General features: G+C 31.2%; 1 protein-coding gene and 1 non-coding gene across 2 annotated transcripts; both read right to left on the bottom strand.

The window, feature by feature from the left end:
• Window positions 1–2299: 2299 nt before the first annotated feature.
• Window positions 2300–18665, bottom strand: LOC111629112 (repressor ROX1-like). The gene is made up of 8 exons (XM_023372975.1): window positions 18545–18665; window positions 13250–13480; window positions 12962–13189; window positions 6381–6638; window positions 5471–5587; window positions 4954–5388; window positions 2649–2682; window positions 2300–2565 (listed from the first exon to the last, which is right to left on the bottom strand). Exons 1-8 carry the CDS (start codon window positions 18579–18581, stop codon window positions 2382–2384), a joined length of 1524 nt encoding a protein of 507 aa, XP_023228743.1. The 5' UTR covers window positions 18582–18665; the 3' UTR covers window positions 2300–2381.
• A 5504-nt stretch (window positions 18666–24169) lies between these two features.
• On the bottom strand, window positions 24170–24241 carry Trnac-gca. Its single transcript has one exon. It is a non-coding gene; the product is annotated as a tRNA-Cys (tRNA).
• Window positions 24242–24947: the final 706 nt, after the last annotated feature.

The raw sequence follows: 24947 nt of genomic DNA, 5'->3' as shown, positions 1-24947 counted from the left end.
GCCCGTTGGGAATTTTTAAAAAATTTAAAACATATTTAAATAATTTTTTTATTATTGTAAAATTATTATAATTTATTTTTAGAATGGTAAATTCATATAAATTTTAAATTGAAAATTATGATTACTTACTTCTTAGACATCACGACTTCAGTTTGCTTATCACTAAAATATTTTATTTTATTATCTAGTTTGTATTAGTTCTGAAGTGTACTGTTACACAGCAGACTTAAAGCCTGCGATTCAATAAAAAAGTAATTTTAATTATTAAAATTTATTTATTAATAAAACGTTTATTTAAAAACGTTTTTTTTAATAAACGCTTTTATTGGAAATTTTTTCCGAGAGTGGGGTGGAGAACGGTGGATTGATAACCACTATGGTAAATTTACATGTATAAACGATTAAATTCTAAATTTGGTTATGTTTATAGGAATTTGGAATAGGGAGGATGATGGGGAAGAATTGTCATCGGTCTTCAAAAGCAGATTTTTATCTTGATTATAATTGGCTTAAATTTAAGTTTTAAGATTTGAGGACATGATACAATGCAAATTAAATAAAAACGCGTAATAAAAAAAACGCATGAGGCCAATCGGAAGTCTACGAAATTCACTTGCAGACCGCTCGTTACCGTCGTAGAGGTACTCATGCTGCCATCTAGCGTTGTAAAAGAAAAATATTTATAAGATTCTTGTGGATTAGATAAATTGAACATTTAGTATTAAGCATGAATTCCAATCTTGTTACATGTAATCAAATATTTTATGGTTTATTTACATAGTGACACGAAATCCTTATGCATAAAATCGTATCCCGGATTTTCTAATTACAGGATATTTCGACTATATATTAAGTTCACGAAGAATTTTGATATGGATCTGATTGTGGTGTTATTTCCTCGAAATGCAGACTTAACACCATGCGATAATTCGCTTTCGGATAGTGAGAACTTTTGTGGAGAGATTTTTCATTTCAGCGACTGTTTTAATGACTTTCAATTATCATAAATGAAAGGTGTCCAGAAAAACAAGCAATATAAAATTTGTAAGGTGAATACAGGGAAACGTACAGATACAGTTTAATTAACCAGTCTCCATAGGAACTTTGCTACCACTCGGTTGTGAAGTTTATAACTTGGAATTATTTCTTTATGAATATATAATTATTTTCAACGATTTTTTGAAGAAAAATATGACTGAAAAATGTTTGACACATGAAAGAAAATGGACATACAGTATACATAAAATAAGTGATTAAATATTTAATATTAAAAATCGTTAATAAATACCGGTAATAGTAAAAATAAAGTATGTTATACACTTAAATTTTGTTATGGGACAAGAATAAAAACAGTGGTGCATTATAGTTTCATGGGGTCAAAGCGAATTTGAATTAGAGGGCTCCATGTATAGAGTTGATTTCAGACATTTTTCTACGGGAGAATTTTTTGGGAGAAATATTTTTTTATAAAAGATTGGTTTGGACATCTGTTAATGGGGATCCCAGGCAATTGGTTTCCCCCCATAAAATAACACACCCACTATAACTAAAAAACTATGGATGATTTCTTAGAAAAGGCTGACACTATTTTAGATGAAAGTATCTTTGTATTTTAAAAAAATCACAATAATATTAGTAATTTATGCAAATAAATTCGTTGTTTGACGAAATCTGAACATAGTGACACGTCACGTATAGCGAGGGAAAAACAAATTTATTAACACTTTTCTTCATTTTTTTTTTAAATGTGTATGTCTAATTTTGAGATTGTTCGCTTGATTAAAGATGATGTGCGTAAAATTAATAATATTTCTTAGAAATTAATTGTTTATTCATTTAATAAATTTGGGGAATATTATCATATCTATATTCTTATTCGAATTGTAATCAAATAATAGGAAAAATATTGATTGCTTCGAGGTTTTTCTCTCAAAAAATGTTGCGTGTTTGACACGTTTTATTCAAAAAGTCGATAAAATATTAGTTGTTTCGACAGACTGTAATTAAAATGTATATAAGATATTGTTTATTTTGACAAGTTTGATAGAAAAACAAGTATATAAAATATAATTGTGTTGTAATATCAAAACAAGCCAAACGTTTCTTTTGATATATTTTAATAAAAAAAAAGTAAGCAAAATATTCCATATTCTAAGTCAAAAATAGATAAATTATTGTATATTTCTGTATGTTACAATAAAGAAAAAATTGTCTTTCGATATGTTTTAACGAAAAATACAGGCAAATCATTGTCTGTTTTCACTAGCTTCAGTCGATCTCTTTGACATTTGNTAGAAAATATAAATAAATATCAAAATCGAAGTCAATAAGATTGTATATTTTATGCCCCCCAAAAAATAATAATAATAAAAACATTTATCTTAAACAGTGTCTTCAATTAAGCTAACCATAGCCTGTGAAAGAATATCCATGTCCCCTGTTTTTGTAGACTCCTTTTCTGATTTTGGCTCTTCAGCATCATCATTATTGTTCACACTCTCATTAGTAATCTCATCTTTACTCATATCCATTTTATCATTAATTTTATCCACAGATTCTAAATTTCTACACAGAATATAATAAGATTGATTTTTGAAACTAAAACAAATCAATTATTAATTTTTAAATTAATCTTGTAGTTATCTTACCTAAAGGAAGATGTCTTGTTCTCATTTTCCGTTTCTGTAAAGTATTTTTCGTTTAAATTATTTAAAAATTATATGAATAACTAAATGTTATCTTATGTTTTTTAATATTTGAAATACTGAAAATATTAGTTGAAAGTAGATATTAATTAATTTTATTTTTTCTTTTTGTTCATTAATTTATGCTGCATAAGACTAATCAGTACTTACATAGAATTAGTTTTGTATGAACTAATTATAACGATTCAATTAAAATGTAAAATGTGTCATTCTTCTTTAATTGTTAAGAAATTGTTCAGAAATCAAGAATTATAGTATTATACTGTGTTTCTTCTTAATAATTTCTGTGACGTAGTCCATAACTGATAATTCAGACAAATGGTCCATATTCAGACCTAAGTCATAGAGACATTATGGCATGTGTTAAATAAAACTGTGTGGAAGAAACATTCACAAACAATACCTAAACTGAAAATTGCGAGAATGGACAATTAGAGGGAAATCATACCATAAGCATCTGTAAAACTTATAGTAAAACTTCCTACACACACGTATTAAGGCAAGTATTAAAGCTCTGAGATCTATCTTATTAAGCACTGAGCTCACAAACGTATTTTTCTTGTTTATAGGTTTGTCTTTTTTCGACGTCAGGTAGCGAATACAGTATATGCGAATTTTGTTCGAATTTCTAGTGCAATGATTTTCGAAGAAAAGGAGCAATGGTCTCTGAGAAAGAAGACAACGACTGAAGTGGCGCCTGTATACTATTAAAATAAAGGAAGACACAAGCTACCAAAAAAGGGCATGGAACATTATGCAAGAAGCTTAAAACTATAATTCAACGTCGGATCAGAGCTTTCACAAGATGGCTTTGGTTGCATTCGGTGCTAACTTGGCCTTGAAAACAAGGAATATGGTTTCGGTCAACATACCACGAAGTTTCATGAGACAGATAGTGTATAATTTATTAGTTCCTTTTATATTTGCAGAATAGTCAGAATTTTTTGTTGTTTATTGATGGTAAAATTTAGTGCCCGTTGGGAATTAGGAAAACGACAATCCAAACAAAAAAGGGAGCATATTCCATAAGTCCCCCAATGTACGGGCGCCCCTGGATGACTCTGTATTGAAAAAATACTTACACTTATTATCATGGATTGTATTAAATAGAAAATCTTTCAGTATTTGTGAATTATTAAATATGATTTTGTCTTGGAAAGGACATTGTAATCACCAATTCACGTAACTTTCAAGCTCTCAAATTTGAACTTGCGCATAAATCTCATTACTGCAAATATGAATGATTCTTTTTATTTGAAGTATTTCAGTTTAGCACCGTACTCGATTTAGTACCAATTTCAGAAATCAAATTGTCGTGCTAAATCCAAGTTTGACTCTTACTCTTGTATATTATTTTATCAGTATTATATTAATATTTTTAATAATTCCTGTGTTCATTTTAAATAGTAAACTTTCAAATTTGAATGCAAATAGTCACAATTTTCTTAATTTTCAATGTCTGGATTTTTATAATACGTGATAGCTTTGAAAAAGTTATAACTTAACATAAAATACATTTTCCCAATGGTACATAACTCAATGTAGTTACAACATACAATTATTTGGGATACCTAATGTAATGCAAGGCAAAATATAGATAGATATGTAAACAATTTGCAAATTAAAGTGAGTATTTATTGGCACGTTTAATTGTTATGTTTAAGTTTTAGAAGGCTGAGGAAGTAACTTTTCAGTTCCATGTCGATACTACAGAACGGTTAGAGCCGTTAGAAGAAGCGGTTTATGGGTGTTCATTCATATAAGGTTTAAGTGTAAACTTAAACTTTAACAATTCATGATATTTCATTATTTATTAATTTCAATAGAAAACTCCTCATATAAGACGGAAAATTTTCTATGTACAGTATGTCTAGACAATGGATTAAGAGCAGTCGAATAATCGAATGGATATCCAAGAATCTGGATCTCATAACCTGAAATTTTCTCTATGTTCGTCAGCGGTTTTCAATGCGCTCAAGTACCGTTACTGATCTTAAGAACAAATCCATACCGCTTGTCGAATATCATATCTGATATTTTTGAACATCACTGATGATGCTTTTCAACAACAGCATGTTAATCTGAGCATGCAAGAGAAGGGATATCAATTTGTGCATTTGCCTCCGTAATGATTTTATCTATAACTATCGAACCACTATATACAATTCTGTTCAATATGGAAAATAATTTGGTATATATATCTTTAAAATTTGATATAAAATTTAAAATATCTTTTAAAATTACTCACCAGTTGGGAATGATGCAGAATTTTCTAAACTACTCAAAGAAAAATTATTATTATCAACAATTCTTTGTAGATTTGCGAAACTTTCTCCATCGAACATTATATTTTCAGTCTCTTCAGTAAAATTACTTGTATCTAAAAATTCTAAATCAGTAAAAAGTTGCTGATCTGAAGGTAGATACGTTGAGCTGTAAGATGAGATCTGCTGATTTGGATTAGATACTAAAAAGTTTCGATATTTTGGAGCTTCTTCAATTTCAATATATTCGCTCACACCACACGGTACTTCCTCAGAAGTTAATGACTTAATAATAGGTACACCATTAGTAAAAAGAGGACATGGATATATAGGTTTATGAAAAGGAAAAGTTTGAGGTCTGATGTTGGGCAGAAAATTGATCCCAGATTTCGTACGATATTGTTCGTCATGAAACATGGCTGAAAAATTAAATAAGAAATCTTAAAATAAAAAATAAAATCAGAAAAATTTTAAAAATTATAATTTTCTTTTCTTCATTACCTTCTATATTAGATTTGGCTTTATTTTTTAATTTGTTCTGAGATAATGATTTATTCATTCTAGCTAATTTGATTTGTTCTTTTCTTTTTCTTGCAAGGAATGGGTTGTATTCATAATCTAAATAATAATTTAAGAGTAATTGTAATGATTAAAATAATTTTTTTTTAATTTCTTGCAGTCTTTTGGGCACTAAAAGGGCATTTGTCATACCCTTGCTCACAAGGAGCATAGTACAAAAAATTGTAGCAACAAGTTGCGCAACTTTCCTGGCAATTATAAGATTTTATTTTAAAAATTACTTGTATTATTAATTAATTATAAGAAATAAATAGAATTGTGTATGGCGCTATCTGTTATAAAATTTTACCCTCAAAAAGCTTAATTTTGAGGGTAGAGACGAATTTTATTTAAAAAAAAGGAAAAACTGAATGCTAAAAGTAACTAAAATCTTCATTACGTCCGACCCCATTAGATATGACAGGTGACAACCCTCTAATTTCACCATTACCTCGACTTTCCACTCCCAAAATTTAATAGCTTCGATGTCTCTCATATACAAACTACCATGCTAAATTTCGTTTTTTAATCTTCATCTCATCCTAAGATGTTAAACGAGAAAAAGCCAATTCACACATACACATCCACGAACTTTTTTGACTTTTTGGGGTTTATGGGGTCTCAAACCGTAGAGATTTGCAAAGGACTCAAAGGGTAAAATTTGATACGATTTCAATACTTTCCCTGGTTATGTATACTTAACAGCCAAGAAAATAAAATGAGGATTTGGAAGAATCATCCATAAAAGTTTCTGAATATCTGACAAGGATATAAATCCGTCTCCCATCCAAACAGATAGGCTTACAACTTTACCATCTCAAAAATTAAAATATTTAAAAATTGAATAAATTACCTGGATATTTCTTGCGATGTTGTAATTCAATTAGTTTTGCTTTCTGAAAATATTCTTCTTTTACTTCTGCTGATAATTGCCTCCATAATTGTCCTAAACGAACACTAATAGATTTATTAGTCTCATTTGTATATTTTTGCGATAATAATCTCCTATATTCTTTGCCGAATATCATAAAAGCATTCGGAGGTCTAGGAATTTTCAATGATGGAGATTCTTGATTAATTATATTTTTTTGAGACTGTTCTTGAATTTCTCCTAAAAATTTGTGAAAATCATTTATTTAAGTAAGCACCAATCCTTAAGCTTAGCTTCATCCTTTTGTTAAAATTCAATCGTCTTAAAATTAAATTAATATAAAAATCTTACATTTTAATTATACAAAATTTGATTCAAGCATATTGTAAACTATTTGTAAATTAAATTAAATCAAACTAAAAACATGACTTTAAGTATAAGCATATTGTATATACATATTGTTAAATAAGTTACGCACCCAGATATTACAGGGTGTTCGGAAAATCACTGCAATTTTCTAATGATATTTCCGCATTATTTCGAATCACCAGATCTAAATCTACCAGACTACTATCTGTGGGGAGTAGCAAAATTTGCAGTGATAACAGCATTCATTCATTCAATCTATTTCAAGCAAGCAACAGATAGCGGTGTTTAGAAACAAAAGGATCTAAGCCTGCATTGAAGCTAATCGGGCGTAACTTTCAACATTGTTTATAATTGTCATTCATATTTACCTCCTGTATTCTATATTGAAACATGTCTGTTAACAAATGTATAAGTGCACAGTGACTTTCTGAACACCCTATAGTATTAATTACAGTAACTCGGCTACGGGTACGTCTGAGACAGATATGTAAATGATTACAGTTGTGATTCGATAGAAAACCAGATAACACACCTTAATTCCCATTGACGAGTTAACTCGTAAAGTTTACAAAGCGTTACGGAAAACTCGTTCGTTAAGGCAACTTTTGACAAAATTTTTTTTCAAGTTTTGGAATGTTTTTTAGGTCCACAAATTTTTGAAAAAATTTTATCGCGATTTTAATTAGCTTTTGATAAGGCTCGATTAAGGCTTAATTGTTTTTTAATGAGAATTTTTATCAAATTTAATTCATCGTTCTAAAGTTATAGCGGACGGATTTTCCTTCGGTAAAGTCATTTAAAGCTACTTTCTGATGTCAAAAACGACCTCCGATAGTTTTTTAATTTTTTTAATTAATAGATTTTATTATATATAAATTTAATTAATTAGGTGGGGTCGGAAATCGCAATTAAAATTTTAATTTTTTAAAAATATTTAAAAATATAAGGCCAGCTAGTATTCACTCTACTTTAAACCCTTGTCCTCCCAAGACGTCTATGAGAATACCCCGGAAATTCGACTCCAGCTGTACTCAAGGTCATCCAGCTATGTAAACAATGACTCATCAGTGTCAAATTTCACAGAAAAACGAGACAAAGGAAAATAAAATTTGAAGCTTTTTCTTCAAACTTAACGCATTTCTTTCGTTTTTTTCAGTTTTAAGTATTTTTTATGTTTAATTATAATTAATTAAAAGTTGATCGGGAATAAAGGGGTTAAGAGTGCCTTAAAATTCCTATTTCACTAGTCAGTATCCTATAAAAGGCTCATAGAAGTTCATTGCGTTCAGAATTTTTCAGTAGAAAAATTGCAGATAACCATCCACATGCTCTAAATCTCCTAGACAGACTGGAGAAGCAGTTGCAATATCTGTAGGCAAATCTGTCAAAAGACAGTGTGCGATGCTCTACAGTATGCCCAACTGTATTATTACATATATCCAGGCAAGAGACGGTAGAGGAGAAGGTGGTATTATGGAACCCCATTTTCATTATAGTGAATTGTAAATAAGGTATCATAACTACACCCACATTTTTTGTGCGGAAAGTACTGGTAACTATTAAACTAGATGTTTTTAATTGTATTTTTCGCTAGTGTAACTATAAGTATGGTTTTTGAAGGCTTCTGTACAAAAAGTCAGAAAGTAGGCTTAGGGAAAACCGGGTGGTAATATGGAACCTTACTGTATGTTTTCAAAAAATGCTTTAATGTATCCAAAAACAAATAGGAAAGTACAAAGCAAATTAAATAATTACAAAATTATTTACTCCAATGTATTTTATCGCAANTCAACTGCTTTTTATTTTATAAAATCCGTCTTCTTGCGCCACCAGAGGGCCTTTTAAACAATAGGTAGTCTGTTAGCGTTGGTTAGTAGTAGTCCAAATTCAATACGAACGTTTGTTTCTTAAAAATTTGATCACAATTTAAATACAGCATTTACTTTTAATATCACCGATATGTCATCGAAAAGAAAACGTGTTGTATTATCATTAAAAGACAAATTAAAGTATTTTTTCGATTATCCGGATTTTTCCTTCTCCGGACTACCTTCATCCCCAATTAGTCCGGATAATCGAGGTTCTACTGTAATAATAAAGAAATGTACAAAGAAGAAGTTAATCATTTACAAAAATCACAAATATAATGCTCCTATGTGTTAGGTGTGTATTTTTACTTTTTTTCATTTTCCTTCTATTTTTTCATTCATCTACCACATATGTTTACAAAAGTTAGACGGGTTCCATATTAAAAGCACCAATGGAATCGCCATCTTGAATTAACTTATGTCTGTCAAGATCAAATTTAAAAAAAAAAAAACGTGAACATCACACAGATTAATTAATATGTACCCCTAAGTCTTTGGAACAGAATACATGCACCAGTGAACCTACAACTACACGATTTATATTTTAGAAAGAATTTTAGAAATTTCACTTAGCATTCAAAACTTTCGAATTTCAAAAAAACACAAATATACTAATTTACTACTGATAGCTGTTTAACTCAGTGTTTTCCAACCTTTTTTGTGCTATGTCCCACCTAAGCCTTTCTAAAATTCTTATGCTCCCCTAACATATACAGTGGCTATATGGTTAACTTGATATCTAGACAAGTCCATTTTCGAATTGCACCCCTTAACAATAGAATTGCCCCCCTTCGGGGCATGGGCCCCATGTTAGGAAACACTGGTTTAACTGAAGTGAAACGGGTTTTCCCCTTTCTATGGATGTCTGCCTAGTGCAGTTCAGCCACAATCCCCTACAGTTCGCCTTTATTATCAGTTTGAAATAGAGGGTTCCATAATACCTGCAGGGTTCCATAATACCACCTTCACCCTTACTAAATAAGGTACTAAAGATTTATTTAAGAAATATTAAATGAAATGTCTTATGGAAAATTACGATATTAAACACAAATATAATATAATTATTATTTCTGTATCAATCGAGTTCTTATTTTTATCCATTTTAAATAAAGTGGGCAGAATTATTGGAATTTATTATTAAACAATTTGACAAAAGATGATCGGGTATCGCCATCTGTTGATATCTTTTGAAATTATCGTTTCTGAAAATTAAATAACAAAATTCTATTTTAGTGCTTTTAAATAACAGTTAAGTTATTAAGTACAACAAGCTTCAATTTTTAGCCAAAATATACTGGATTATTAGTTTTTAATTTATTCACTTACTAAAATTAATTTGATAGTAAATGCAAGCGTGTCGCCATCTGTTGGCAATAATAATAATTTTATGAACAACATAACCAACTTTACTAGATAATATGGTTTTGGAGTAGCTATTGCAATCATCCTTCGGTTTCGTCCTAGAGACAAATGCTTTCGATAGGGAGGCGTTCCGATCGTTCAATAGGCAAATGGTGCGTTTGTTAATGGCGGTTACTCTATGTCTCCCTTACTACGTGTAGGCATTTAAGAACGACAGTGAAAGAACGAAAGATGGCGGTGCCCTTACTATCGAAAGTATCGTGATGGTGGAATCTATGTTTTTAAAATATACGTTTTTAGAGACAAAAGAAAGGCCCAATTGTAAAATTTAATCATAAAATGAATTATCTTTCCGACAGAGCATTCAAAGTAGTCACGAAAAAATTAAAATGCTGGCTACCATTGGAAAAAAAATTTCGAGAAGACATATCACTAGGAGCACTAACTTGCGCTTTCACAACTTCTTAATTTTCATTGGTAAAATTTTACTCATGTGTGTTCCTGGCCACATAAGGCCAGGAACACACATAAGTAAAATTCGGCTTAAAATCTAGCATAAAACAGAAAACGTAATAATTTTTCTGAAATTTTGGCTGAAACAGAATTGAAAATAGAGTAGAGCATGTCTCTACTTTTTACAACGAAAAATTTTTATGCCAAAATTCCTCCAATAAAGAGAAGTCTTTTCTGTGACGTCAAAGTAAACACGTGGTTTTTATTCTAACAATGACAGAAGTGAGGGTTAACCCTACGATTGTGACTGTCTCGAAAAAACGAAAAATAAATGAAATAGAGGAGTTTATTGAATCCGTTCGACCACATCAGTGTCATGTATAAAGACATTGTATTTAAACAACGTTTATGGATGGCTATAGGTGCAAAATTTCAAATAACAGGTAGGTCTAGTAGAATCGATATATAGGCCTAGTATTTAGATCACACGTTCTTTATTTGAATTCCGAATACAAGTCTATTAATTTAAATTTTCTATATTATAGCAGAGGAAGCGGAGAAAAATTGAAAGATACAAAGGGATAGATAGCCTATATGAGAGGAAAAAATTAATAAAATTAGCACTGTTAATAAAATTAGCACTGTGGCAACCACTGCCACCAACAGTGCTAATTTTCCTATTTCCTATTTCCTATTCGGCCAGAATTTTTACGTATGTGTGTTGTGTGTTCTGGCATAAAAGCGCAAAACAGAAACTGAACCGAAAGCTGATTTCTGATTCAGTTTTCTGCCACACAATTTTACGCATGTGTGTTCCTGTCCTAATGGACCATGTTGTTTTTCACCCCTTAAACTTCTAATACAAGCGGCCGTTTTACCGGAATATAGGAATGCGTTCCGCAGGAATTTTTAAACGGATGCCATTTGTGCGGAGTTATGCAGAGGAATAAAAGAACGTACCCAAAGTGGGAAAGAATTGCATTACCGCGTGTGCGTTTTTAAAAGTGATTTTGTGGTGAATTTAATTATTTCAGTTTTCTTTTTTTTGTGTGTGTGTGTGTGTTTTAATGATATTTTTAACAGCATATTTTTAATGAATTTGTTGAAAAAATATATTTTGTAAAAGCTTCTAAATGAATTATAAAATAATTCATTAACCATTTTTTTTAATATTAAAAAACAAGACTGGTCAAGCCTATCTGATAGCAAGCTCCACAAAAGAGAATCAAATATTTTTAAAAATAAATTTATTATAAAATTCAATTTAATACAATGTACTAACCGAGTAGGTTTTACTATAGCTTACAGTGACCATAAACGAAAATGTCCAGTTTCCTTTTGCGCAATAAATGGATCGAATAAAACATAACACTTAGGTAACGAAAGTGGAAATGCGCATGGAAATGTGACAGACAGACAAAAGTCCTAACATAAGCACTTCTCCAATACCCTGAAGTGTGCTAAAAAATGAAAAAGTTGTTGTTGTGAAAGGATAAAACGCGTGCATGTTTAAAGCAATGAAGATTTTATGAGATAAATAAATAATTTTAAATAATTTTTTTAAAATAAAAATTAATCGTGAAATTTTAGATCATATTAAGCATAGATTTACGTCATTCATTCGGGAAACGTGGTATGTAATTTTGAAAAAAAGGGCGAACTGTTCCTTTTTTTGTATTTAACTATATTTGGAAAGGTTTTAATTTATATTTAGAAGTCGAGTTACGTATTAATTTTATATACATTTTTCGTATACTTGATCTTCCTTCCTGGCCGCAGCGTTCTTAGTGAGCACTAGTGGCTCTAGACGTAAAATTTTGCTCTGCTCCCCAACTATATTGTCTAATAACCTTGAACATAACAGTATGTTGCTAATTGGAATCCATGTTTGGTTTCTTTCATTGAAATTCTAACGACCACAACACTAGCATCAAAATGGCATTCTCATTAGTATATAATTCTGTTTAAGAATTACTTTAAATGTAAAATTATGATTAAATAAATAAAATTTTTCAAAAATATCATAAAATTGTTATTATATTATGACTAATAAGCGCAACTTAAAAATACACATTTATAGCTATAAAAGTACAGATAAAATAATTAATTTTTAGAAATGTGCTGAAGTTTTCTATTATGTATGTATGTATAGATAGTCGCACTTGCATAAATGCACAGACACAAACAACACTCTCACACAAAAGAATAATATATATGTGCAGTATATACTGTGTATAATATGTGCGCGTGTATATTATGCACACAACTTATACACAGTATACAGTAGACTGTTGATAAACTGAATAGTTTACTTCATTTTTTTTAAGATTCAGTATCGTTGTCCAGTGTATCTGTGTATATATTTAATTACGTAATTAATATAATTAAGTACGTACGTTGATCTCTTGGATAATATATAAAAGTTTGATTTAAAAATAATAGTATTAAAATACTGTATTACTAAAACCCTTCGAAATTCTGAAAAGTCCAATAAAATAGCAGAATTTCTACCTGACAAAATTACTTTGCTAGATTTTTCTTTATCTTTCTCCTTTGATAAGTAAACAATTGTAGGATTTGATACTGAAGAATTTTCTGATTTAAAAACTTGTGATGGAGATAAATTTTCTGTTTTTACTTCAGATTTTTTGTTACAATTTAAAATGACTTGCTGATTTGGATATCCGAATGAAAATTGTGGAAAAGACACGTGTCTTCTCACATACTGTCCTTCCATTACTAAAAAGAAAATTCAGTTTTAGAATTTTTCATAGATATGTTACAAAAAATTATATTTACTCTTCGATTCTGGATTTGTTCCTGCTTGCATCATTTCTGCTTTCAAGTAATAAATCTCTTTAACTTTTTCTGGCATGGATCTCCAAACTTCGCCCAAACGTGCTAAAATCATATTTTCAGGCTCATTAGGAAAATTCTCGCTCATCCTCTTTTGATTTTCTTTACAGAAAATAGAAAATGCACTAGGAACTTCAGGAAGAGTTAACGAAGTCATTTGTGAAAATTCATTTACTGAAAGAAATCATTACTGTGAATATACTGTAGCCTATATCTAATTAGCATATTAGTAGATTCAAAATTATGCTCGTTAAGCATTTTTTAAACATTAGTTATGTTCATTAAAATTTCTTGTATGTTAGAAGGACTTCGAACAACTAGGCTAAGTGGACATCATGAATTAAGAGTCATCTTGAGCTAGATGACATAATCGAGCTTAAGATAGATTCAAAAATGACACGTATTGAGATGGCTCTAACATAGTTTGTTCTTAAGCTACATTGTGCCATTTAATTTTAAGAACCCAACTACCTATTCTTATGCAGTTATAAATAATTTGATAGAAAATAAATATTTTAAGAAGCATAGAGAGTTAATAAAATAACTGAAATCTATATCTTATCAGTGAGAAAAACTTATACTTAAAACAAATGTTTTCAATTTTTCAATTTGTTGAAGGATCACCCATGTGATGAGATACAAGGGTCATGGATCATGGAAAATATTATCGACTTTTGATCCAGGATGCATATAATATTTATAAATATGTGAATATTCAATAATTAATTGTAATTGTCGATATAGTTAGTTCTTAAAGTAAGTTTTATCGAAAAGCATTCCAGATCACTGATCACTATTTTCACCTTCGACCTTTATGTCACGCTCCCAAGTAATAGACCATTTCCCTCCTCTTTGATTACAATTTTGATTCGAAGTTACAAAAATTCAAATAAAGATTCGAATTGTGGAATACACAAATAAGTTAAAATACAAACGAGCAATTATTTATTGTGACATCGTCACAATGCCGGGCTGCAACTTTTAACCATATTTTTTATTTACAGTAAAACCTGTCTTTTTCGACTCCACGGTTCCTTTAAAAACTGGTCTTTTAGACAGGTGGTCGTCTGTAATACCGAATTTTTTAAACTCGAAGTGAGCAAAAATAAGCGAATTTTTTCAACGATAGAGCTATATTAGTACTGTATTTTATTCTTACAGGATAACTCGATTAACAGAAGTCGTGGTGATTTTATAAGATAGATTTAATATCAGTATTTTAAAGATTAATACAGTATTCGCATTTTCTCGATTATAATGCACACTTTCTAATTAATTCAACTTGGTTCTCTTCGTTTGCTCTTCAGTTACGTCAGTTACGTGTATTATTCATCGATATAGAAGCGCGTGGTATCTCTCCACCACTTCGGTTTTGGTCTTTGTTAGTTTAACCTCATTTTAACTTTAAAAATACTGTATTTTATTAATATTTAATATTTTCTTCAGTACAGTAAAAAAGTATTAATTAATAATAAAACAATTTTATTATTTCTTTTCATAATATGATTTCATTACATCAATGACAATCCCGGAATCGAAAAAGGAAGGTTGTTTATAAAACTGATTTTTGCGTTAATACGTTAATCATTTTTTGAATATTTTGTGTGCGAAAATTACTTGGATATTATTTACCTAAAAATATCATGGAAATAAGGTAGATAAATAAATTGCGTTTTCCCACAGTTAAATTTCACTGCTAATTGCCGTTGTGATAAACCATTTTCAATTTTCTGGTAACTTTAACACGATCTTCTAACGATAGCAATTCGCATTTCCTTCGATTTTTGGACAATTTCGAACAAACTGAAATGAATTTCTTTTATTTCCAGACTAATTCAATAACACCTGCGCCTAATTTCAAGGGTGGAAGAAGTGCCCGGTGTGGGTTCGAATAAAAGTTTAGACCAGATATATTCGCAGAAGTGGTCGCTTATTACAGTTGTTGTATGTTGTTCCCGACCAAAGATTGATGCCCGCGGTCGCGTTACACAGATGGTCGTTTAATACAGGTAACTTATACGAAGACTCTATATAGGCCTAAGATGCGTCCCATAAATATAAAGGCACAACTTGTCATGCAAATAAAAGCTAAACTAATTATCATATAACAAAACCAATTTAATTTTGAGGTAATTACAACTTACAAATAAACATATTAAAAAATCATGTAATTATATTGTTTAACAACTTAACAATTAATTTAAATGAAACTCACGTTTGTCGTTGTCTCAAAAATATAAAGTCAGGTTCAATTTTCTAACAACAGAGGTTATATGTGTAGGGGCCGAGGGGGGAGAAATTTAAAAAACTTTCGAGGAACGATAATATGTGATATGTATCGTCATCGTCTCCCTTGCCGTTTGGATTGCCGAGCGGTAACAATCAACGACATGTGGAAGCAGTTGAGTCAGAGATAGATGCTTCGTTTACAAACAACACAACCGTTTATTAAACACGAAAGAAGCTTACAAGATTTCCGCGATCTTGGAAGTTCTGCGGCGGCTGCGGCCTCTGGGTCTTCCTCTCCTTTCCAAGATAGTCCCATTTTGAAGGAGTGTCCCTTGTTCGCGAATGAACCATTCCATCACGTCTCGACGACTCCGGGACGATGCGGTCGACTTCCGTTGATGGAAAGATGTCGATCCGAGGTCGGGAGATGGAGACGAAGATGGGTGCGAGACACACACACAACAACAGATCCGTCACTTGGAACTTTCGGGAGAAGAAGCCGTCGCGTCCTCGAATTTCCGGGGTTTTATCTGTTTTCTCTCAGATTCCCCTTTCCGATTGGTCTCCCGTCGTCACCTGATGACAATTCGAAACCTTTCGGGGGCGCGGGAGAGATCAAAATCGAAGTTTAATTCGATCTCCAACCGGAAATGGTCGACGGACTTACATTCTTCTATTGTCTAGAAGTTAGCGTCGCGTTTTCATAGAATAAAAATCTATTTCTAACTAATATATTATTTTCTTTAAAACAATTATTTTAACGCGAATTTTAGTGAGGGTTCGGACCTGTCCAGAGCCTCACATATGGTACTACAATACAACTACTACGTATTTCAAATGTTTATTTCTGTTACGTATTGATGTAAATGAGTTGTTTTTCATCTTGGAACGTGCAAAACCCTTAGGAGATGTTGGAAAAGGAAAGATTTTAACTTTAAGAGATGAAAATTACTCAGCAAGAGTAATTACAAAGAAGATTAATTGTTCTCCAACTCTAATTGACAATTTCATAAAGCTTGGAGACAAATACGGACAAAAGAAATCAACAGATTGACGTTCAAAACTTACAAATAGAGGAAAACAGTGTTTTGAGGAAAATCAAAAGCAACCAAACATCTTTACGAAAACTAGCATCAAAACCACAGCTTAATGTATCAAAATGTACAGTTGTAAGAATTGTTAGTACATATCAGCACCTCATCTATAAGAAGAAAAAGCTTGCACCATCATTAACCCCCATCCATGAGCAAAAGCACTTGCACTGGGCACAGGAGAAAATGGGATGGACAGAAACATGGAAGCACAGTTATCTGGAGTGACGAGAAGTTTAATCTTGATAAACCAGATTGTTGAACTTGTTATTGGCATGATTTGAAGAGTGAGGAAAAAATATTTTCAAAACGGCAGCAAGGTGGAGGCTCAGTAAAGGTATGGGGTGGGTTTAGTCAGTTTGGCAAGACAAATATTGCATTCCTCAGTGGCCAAATGAATGCAAATCATTATCAAGACATGCTAGTAAAGTTCTTCTGCCTTGGATTGATGTAATTGTTGGAAATTGTTGGTTTTTCCAACAAGATAACGTCCCTATCCACACAGCTAAATCAACTTATGAGTGATTTTTAAGTAATGGAGTTCCAGTTAATGATTGGCCAGCTCGTTCCCCAGATTTAAATTTAATGAAAAACCTTTAGGGAATCTTAGCTAGAGCTATATAAGCTAATGGGCGCCAATAAAACAGCGTAGATGAGTTAAAACATGTAATTAACACCCATTGGGAAGAAATAACTACAATAATTTTTTAAAAACTTATACAATCAATGTCAGACCGTATCTACAAACTTATAATGAAAAAGGGGAAGTGTTTTGTTATTAGTTGATCATTAAGATTTGTAACAATAATTTCTACTGTTTTAGTGATTTTGTAGTATGCCTTTATATTTTTGGGACAGCGAGAAACGTGATTTTGATTTGAATTAATTAATTGTTAAGTTGTTAAACAATATAATTACATGATTTTTAGTGTTTATTTGTAAGTTGTAACTACCTCAAAATTAAATTGGTTTTGTTATATGACAATTATTTTAGCTTTTATTTGCGTAGCAAGTTGTGCTTTTATATTTATGGGAATACACCTTATAAACTATTCCCTGCCAGAAATTTTTGCCCGTTTTGACAGGTGCCCGTCGAATGCAGGTGGTCGCCTAAGCTGATTTTACTGTATTTCATTTAAAATATATGCGCCCCATCTCAAATTAGTACTGCAGTATCTTGGCCCTGTACATCATACTTTTCTGTTATCAGTGGAGTCGTGCCAGTCATCTATTAGCTGCTTTCAGAAAAACGTTTGAATTGAAATAACATTACTTCCAGTTTCCATGGAATGTTTTTATATAGTTAATTTGGACTTCCCGCTCCTAACGTTTCCATATCTGGTCTCCTCTTACAGCTATCTAACTCTGTTCTCGAGATTAAGGAAAGACAGACAGGCAGACATCAGACAGACGACTGTGAGAATTTATAGGTCTACAAGTTTCTCTAAATTTCAGCCCAATTTACCAAAAATAACTAAATAGAAACTAGAAGGGATTCGCAATCTTGGCATTTAGTTTCTATTATGTTTTTATTTATATACTTAACTGTTTTTTTTTTTTTTGTATGTTAAAGTCATGTTTGCATGACTCTGACAATGCACTTATATTATGATCCTAGCCTCATAGAATTTTTATTGAGATTTAAATTATTTTATTACACTGATAGTGAACAGTACCTTTTTCTAGTTATAGAGTTAATACAAATATTCGTTTTACGTTCTTTTTATAACGGATAGGAACAATTAAAATTAAGAAATATTGATAAATAATAAAATATATTTTAATGTTACTTGAAATTAACATTATATAGATTTAAAAATATATTCTATGTAAGCAGATCAATAAGTTAAAATAATATTAAATTATACGTATTAATGAAATATTTTTATATATGAATATATTTAATTTAAAATCTTACCAGGATTAATTTCAAAATTCACATCTGATAAATCCATCAAAAACTTTTATAATGTGTTTAAATATAAATAAATAATCACAAATATTTTTCTCTATTTTTTAATATTTTCAAATGAACGAAAACTCAAACTTTATTCGATATATCGTTATTCGAATTTTTAATTATTACAGTTAAACTTTCAAAAATATTTTTAAAAAATTGTAGAATGTTTTAACGGATTTTTATTTATGTTATTATTTATTCTTGAATTAATAAAAGTAAAATTCAAATAACCATTTATTGAAATTTTATAGACTTAGATTGTACGATACATCAAATATAGTATTAATATATTATGGGGCCTCATTTGAAGTATTGTAAAATACAATAGTATACAAGTCAGATTGACCGCCTATTTTCCGGAACTTCATGCTTTTAATCCGAACAGAATTGCGAGAAAATGCTATAAATTTCCATGATCTCTATAATAGTTTACAGCAAATGGTCACAGATGTTTAGATAGAATTCACTGATATTATCTACATTGCAGTAGTTGATAATCTCTATTTTCTCGTTTTCCTTATATTTAACTTAACTGTTGCTTCTGAAAAAGATGCAAGTGTCAGTAGTATCAAGCGTAAACACCAGTCTCTATTTAATTGTAGCTGTGATAGTAATAAATTATCTTTATTCAACGCTGTCTGGAGGGATATGTAACAGTCCAAACAAAACCAAATTTTCTACACTGACGTTTCTATATATGGGGAAGAGATTTCTGAAGAAAAAAATTTATTTGGGATTGTGGCACTACAAGCGACAGAAAAAGCTTCGACTACGTAACTCTCGAAGCACACTCGTAGATTTGGAATTATATTTATTAAACTGAAAGGTGTGTTGAAGCACGATCATTCTAGTAGTAGGAAGTAATTCGAGTGGTATTTCACATGCAGTTTTGTACCCAGAAATTGACTAGACGGCCGGATGGCCGAGCGGTCAAGGTTGTAGTCTACTGCTCTGGGGATCCGGGATCAAATAATCCCCAGGAATTTTTCGGGTGTGTGGTCCGTTTGGATATACCGGGTCCCGTCCCTCACCACCCGGCTGCCCCATTGTGGGCTTGGCCGAACCCATAATGGGCTTGCAAAAATAGGCCCTCTTAGTGCCCACAGGGCGGAAAGAGTTTAAAAAAAACCCAGAAAGTGACCATAGCACAAGCGTTATACATAATTACGTTACGTATTATTTGCCGCTCACGTGCTACAAGTCCCATAGTGGTAGACTAAGTTTTAAAAATAGATTTCCCCGCAGAAATCTTTCTCGCATATCTGGAAATGTCAGTAAATAAAATAGATTAAATTTAGGCAGTTACTTAATACTCTAGACAACGTTGAAAAAGTGTACTTTAGTTACGATCACCGCAATATTATAGACTGGTGTTTACACTTTATAGTACTGACACTCATCTTTTTTAGAAGCATTAATCAAGATTTTAGTAGTTTTTCAAAAGTAATAGTTAGGCTTTTAAGTCCATCCTTTATAAAAAAAAATAAAAATCTTATCTTATAAAAATTACTTTTATACCCAATCATGTAACCACTTTTCAGAATGAAAACGTTTTCGGAATCTTTATATATGTTATAGAAACAGTTTTTCGAAAATTTAAGTTGTGTTCGTATAATTCATCTTGTAATTCTGTAAGCAGTTGTCTTTTTCTCGTTTGAAACGGATCTTACTTTTAAGAAACCAGAAAAAATATGATACAATGTACTTGCCATCTGAAAACATAACAAATTCCTTACTAAATTCATTTGAAGAAACGTGGTTAAAGATAATATAAATATATAATTAAAGTAAATAATAAAACCTTGAAAAGAATTTTCCTTTCTACAACCAAAAATCCGCCTATTGAGAGAGAGAGACTTTCCTAAATCTTTTCATGAAATTCAAAATCTGAAAGAATCATTGCCAATATTAGACGAATTTTATTAAATTAATAAAAGAAATACATACTTTTAGCTTTCGTTCCAGTTCAATGCGATTGCATCTTGAAAATTGTCTGATGTCTTGAAATGTATTATCCATCTACAAGAAAAAACGAAAACTAAACGAGAAAGAAATAATAGATGAACAGAGTGCATAGTGTCTAATTACCGTAAATGACAGTGAGCAGACTAAACAGTCACATATTATGCAGATATATGTTAATTAATATTATCATCGCTAATAACCACAAATATTTAACGAGTTAATAAAAGTCTCTAAACAAAAATGCATAATACAGAAATTCAAAAGAATCCCAAAATAAAAAATTTTGACTATCAGACTGTAACTATTATTGAATTGTTGCATAAAATTCCAAAGTTTTTCATGATGCAACATTAATTCATTCAGCTTTCTACGTAAATTTCTATGGCCCTTATTGAAATTTCCGAGACAATTATTCATATTCTTTATGAGAGATGAAGAATAGCAGTGCCAATATGTATAACACAAAACCACTTCCTCCAATAAAGAAATTTACACTTAATCAAATTTGGATACTACGGAAAACAGCTTTACCAAGAAATTTCTGCTTATTTTCAATATAAGGATAGACGAATAAGGTGATGATAATTTCATATAAAATAATAAATACCATTATCATTATAGAGATTAGTAGATAACATTTCTCATTAAAATATTATTTTTACTAATCAACTTTTCGTAAAAATATTCATTCCTTAATTGCTTTATTAAATTGAATTTGTTACTTTTCATGAATTTGAAAGCAAAAGAATAAGCGAAAAATACAACAGAAAACATTGTTTTAAATAATGGAGTCATTTTGCATATTGCATATTTATTTAATCCCGGGATTGCTTACCATAGTAAAAGGATTGCATGTAGCCTACGTTTAAAGACAGTTGGATTAATTGAACGCATCTTTTTTTTTCAATTTAGAATTATTAAATACTGTACTATTATTCTATATTCACAGATCCAATCCATATATGAGGGCAGTTGTACAACAAGGACTAATGAAATAGCTCATACATTATCCTTCCACTGAATTGGAGCTCATGTTTATCGGTAAAACACGTTTCACATAATGAAATATAATAATGGCGTGGTTAGAAGAGCTAGTTACATAAACCCTTTTCTGTACAAATTCCGCAGTACAATGAAAATTCCAATAAACATGAATGAGTATAAAATCAAATTTTATGCTCATTTTTACTCAGCTCCTTAAGACATTAATAAATAATTAATTAGCTAATCTCTTGCTTATTGAATTTTTGAAAACATGAAGAAGACACCTAACATTTTAATAGTTATATAAACACGAACTTGATATTCTGAGCTTTTAAGAAATTATACTAAAAGCTCAGAATATCCTGCATTACAATACATTAAAATTTTATTAATGTATAATTTCGTTCAAACTCATTAAAAAATTATAAATGTAAGAGAATATGAAAAATTTTGTTTGTTGTTACACTTTAATGTATTTTTACTTATAAATGTATATGATGCACGAAACGTTTCTGATCCCATAAAGATATTTATGAGACTGTACCTTATTGACTTTTCAATCCATAGAACATGCATTGTGCACGTATTTTTTGAATGAAAAAAATGCTAGATTCTCACAGACGTCACCAGATTAAACTCTTATGTGCTGAACTGTATGTAATTAGTATGATTTGATACAAGAAGAATAAAGAATTTTTAAAATGTGTTAGATTGGTCACTGATAAACCCATACGTAAATTAACCTTTGTAGGTATATAAATCAAATACTATACTATAATATAGCAAACATTAAAACGAAAACTATATAAAAAGTTTGGTTATTTCAGCCTACCAATGTCACGTTTAATGCGATAATCGGATAGTACGAAATGGCACAATTTCATTAGGCAAAGTAGACTCCAATTGAAAATATAGGCCTATCTTAAATCTTTATGGATATCGTATTTTAAATTTGTTTAATATTAACTTTAAGAAACTGTACCATTCACAGCCAAATATCAACTGTTAATCTGTCAACAAATCAAATTTTGCGAAAATAGGATGAAATATTTAAACTCGGTTCCTTCGAAAACCACTTAAAACATATTTTGTGTAGATTGGTAACCTTGTTTTACCTAATTTTCTTATTCGAATGCCACCATACCTCTGGTTCGATAGAAAGAAGGCTCTGTTGCAGAAGGGGGTTGAAGTAATTCGACCAAAAGTAGTCATTGACCTCCTCCCGGAAGAGAGGATGATCAACGACTACTAATTAATACTGGTCTACTATTAATATTTGAAAAGTGATCCGTGTTGGATGGGTTGTGATGGCCTCGCATGTGATCGAAGTTGCTAACCTTAACGTCCGAAAGGCTTTATATGACTTGTTAAATGAAAAAAATGCCAGAATAATTGATTTCGTGTGATAATAAAGTGTTTATATTTTTACAAAAGATTGTATAAACTACGTAGACATATGTTCTTGTAAATATTGCGTTTATAGAAAAAAATTATTGGGCTGCAATTTTAAAAAATTGTAGACCTATAAATTCCAACTTTGGTCCGCCTGTTTGTCCGTTCTCGAGAAAAGAATTAGCTATTGTGTATGTAGCGGCCTTGGGGCGTTAGTAAGGAAAACGTAATTGGGTAATATTTTGGCACTCTTTTTCGTTTGTCTGACCAGTTGTATGCTCGTGCTATCAACGAAATAAAGGCTCCTTAGACTCGTTCTTGTGTGTTTTATTGTTTCTTACCTCGGATGTAACAGATATATGAAAATCGAGACCAAATATGGAGGCAGGATTAACTATACACGAACTTCCAGTTTAGCTGGAACGTCAAGTTACGTCAATTTGAAATTTTCTCCTGAACGGTATTAGATAGACAACCCCGATAGACTCTATTGCTAACAGAAAAAGGTACAGGGACAAGTTACCATTAAAATAATTGAGAAATTGTGAAGAAAAATTGCAGCTCGGCATTATGACAATGTCAATAAATAATTTCTCGTTAAAATTAGTTTGGTTTATTTGGTTACGGCAACGCGATACGTGAGCTATCTGCCGAGTGGTATACATTCCAAGAAGACTTTTATGGGAAGCTGGATCTTATTTACGTGTTACTAATGTGAAGAAAACACAGAAAACTGCACGTGGCAAATCCGTTGGCCATGCCCGAACCCACGACTAATTAATTACCAATGTTCGGTGGTTTTATCCATTCGGCTATTAAAGGGCACTTATGAGAACAAGAAAGTACTGTTCAGAAAAAAAACAAACGCAAGTTATTAGATGTGGAAAATTAAATACTTATAGACTTTTCGCAAAGTAGCACTTTAGATTCGACGTTGGCAAGTGCCATATGCCACCTGTCGCAGTAATGATATTGCGCAGGGGTCACCAAAATTTTTCACAGCGGGACAGATAACTGAGAGAATAACAAATGCGCGGCCGCACAACCATTTTATGTTTGGCATATGCACGACACGCTATCATTAGACGTATATACCAGTAGCGTGCCGTGACATTTGGTGATAGGGAAGCTGTGTTTCTGTAAGAAGACGACTTCCAGGGGTAATCAGTTAATATATACACTGTATATACACCTAATTCTGTTTTTACACAAATTAAAAGGAAAAAATTAGTTTAAAACCGAAGGGGGCACACGGATTTGAACCGTGGACCTCGCGATCTGCAGTCGAATGCTCTACCACTGAGCTATACCCCCACTCGTTTAGTGTTATTTTTATTGCCCTTTTCATCTTATTTTGATCGCATCAAAATAGAAACCTTTCTACTTTTATCATATTGAATAAGCCGGCTCAACGACTACGTTGAAAACTGGTTTATACGTTCAGCTTGTCTTGTTCAGATTTATCTTCGACTCAATGATCGTTAGATTTAATTCGACCCGTTTAAACGCGCATTTACGGAGAGTGGATCGTCCTTACGAATGATGGCATCGATCTTAATAATATAAATTTTATAATTTAAAACGCGTTAAAAGATAAGACGAAATTCAGGACTAATAAGTAGACCAATATGTAACCTATCAGTGGCATGCCGTGACATTTGGTGATAGGGAAGCTGTGTTTCTGTAAGAAGCCGACTTCCAGGGGCAATCAATTAATTGCGCGTCAGTGATGGTCTAGGGCCCATTCGTATTCGTTTGTTCGATAAGCCAATAAACACCGTAGACTTCCCTAAATGTATTTTTAACATCACAATTACATTCCGAGTCGATAGCCACGATATAAGGGCTAAAATTATAAATAAAATGAAAAAACTTACTTGGTGAAATAAAATGTGTGGTGGATATACATACCTGGTACAAAACATTCTTCAATTGTATGAATATACTTTTAAAGAAAATTATAATTAAATATAGCTCTGTAAAAAAACGTACATAAAAATAACATAAAATGTTTTTAAAC

Source organism: Centruroides sculpturatus, unplaced genomic scaffold (genome assembly GCF_000671375.1).
Source record: "Centruroides sculpturatus isolate CEXI.00-Female unplaced genomic scaffold, Cexi_2.0 scaffold422, whole genome shotgun sequence".
NCBI classification, from domain to species: Eukaryota; Metazoa; Arthropoda; class Arachnida; order Scorpiones; family Buthidae; genus Centruroides; species Centruroides sculpturatus.
Note: the sequence above shows the minus strand (reverse complement) of the source record. Positions and strands in the feature narration are given on the sequence as shown.

Bases quoted from the DNA above. Each gene is read 5' to 3' on its own strand.
- LOC111629112 (XM_023372975.1), bottom strand. From the start codon at position 18,581: ATGGATTTATCAGATGTGAATTTTGAAATTAATCCTG. The intron at 13,481-18,544 runs GTAAGATTTTAA...GATTTCTTTCAG, and splicing joins GAATTTTGAAATTAATCCTG to TAAATGAATTTTCACAAATG. The intron at 13,190-13,249 runs GTAAATATAATT...TTTTCTTTTTAG, and splicing joins AACAAATCCAGAATCGAAGA to TAATGGAAGGACAGTATGTG.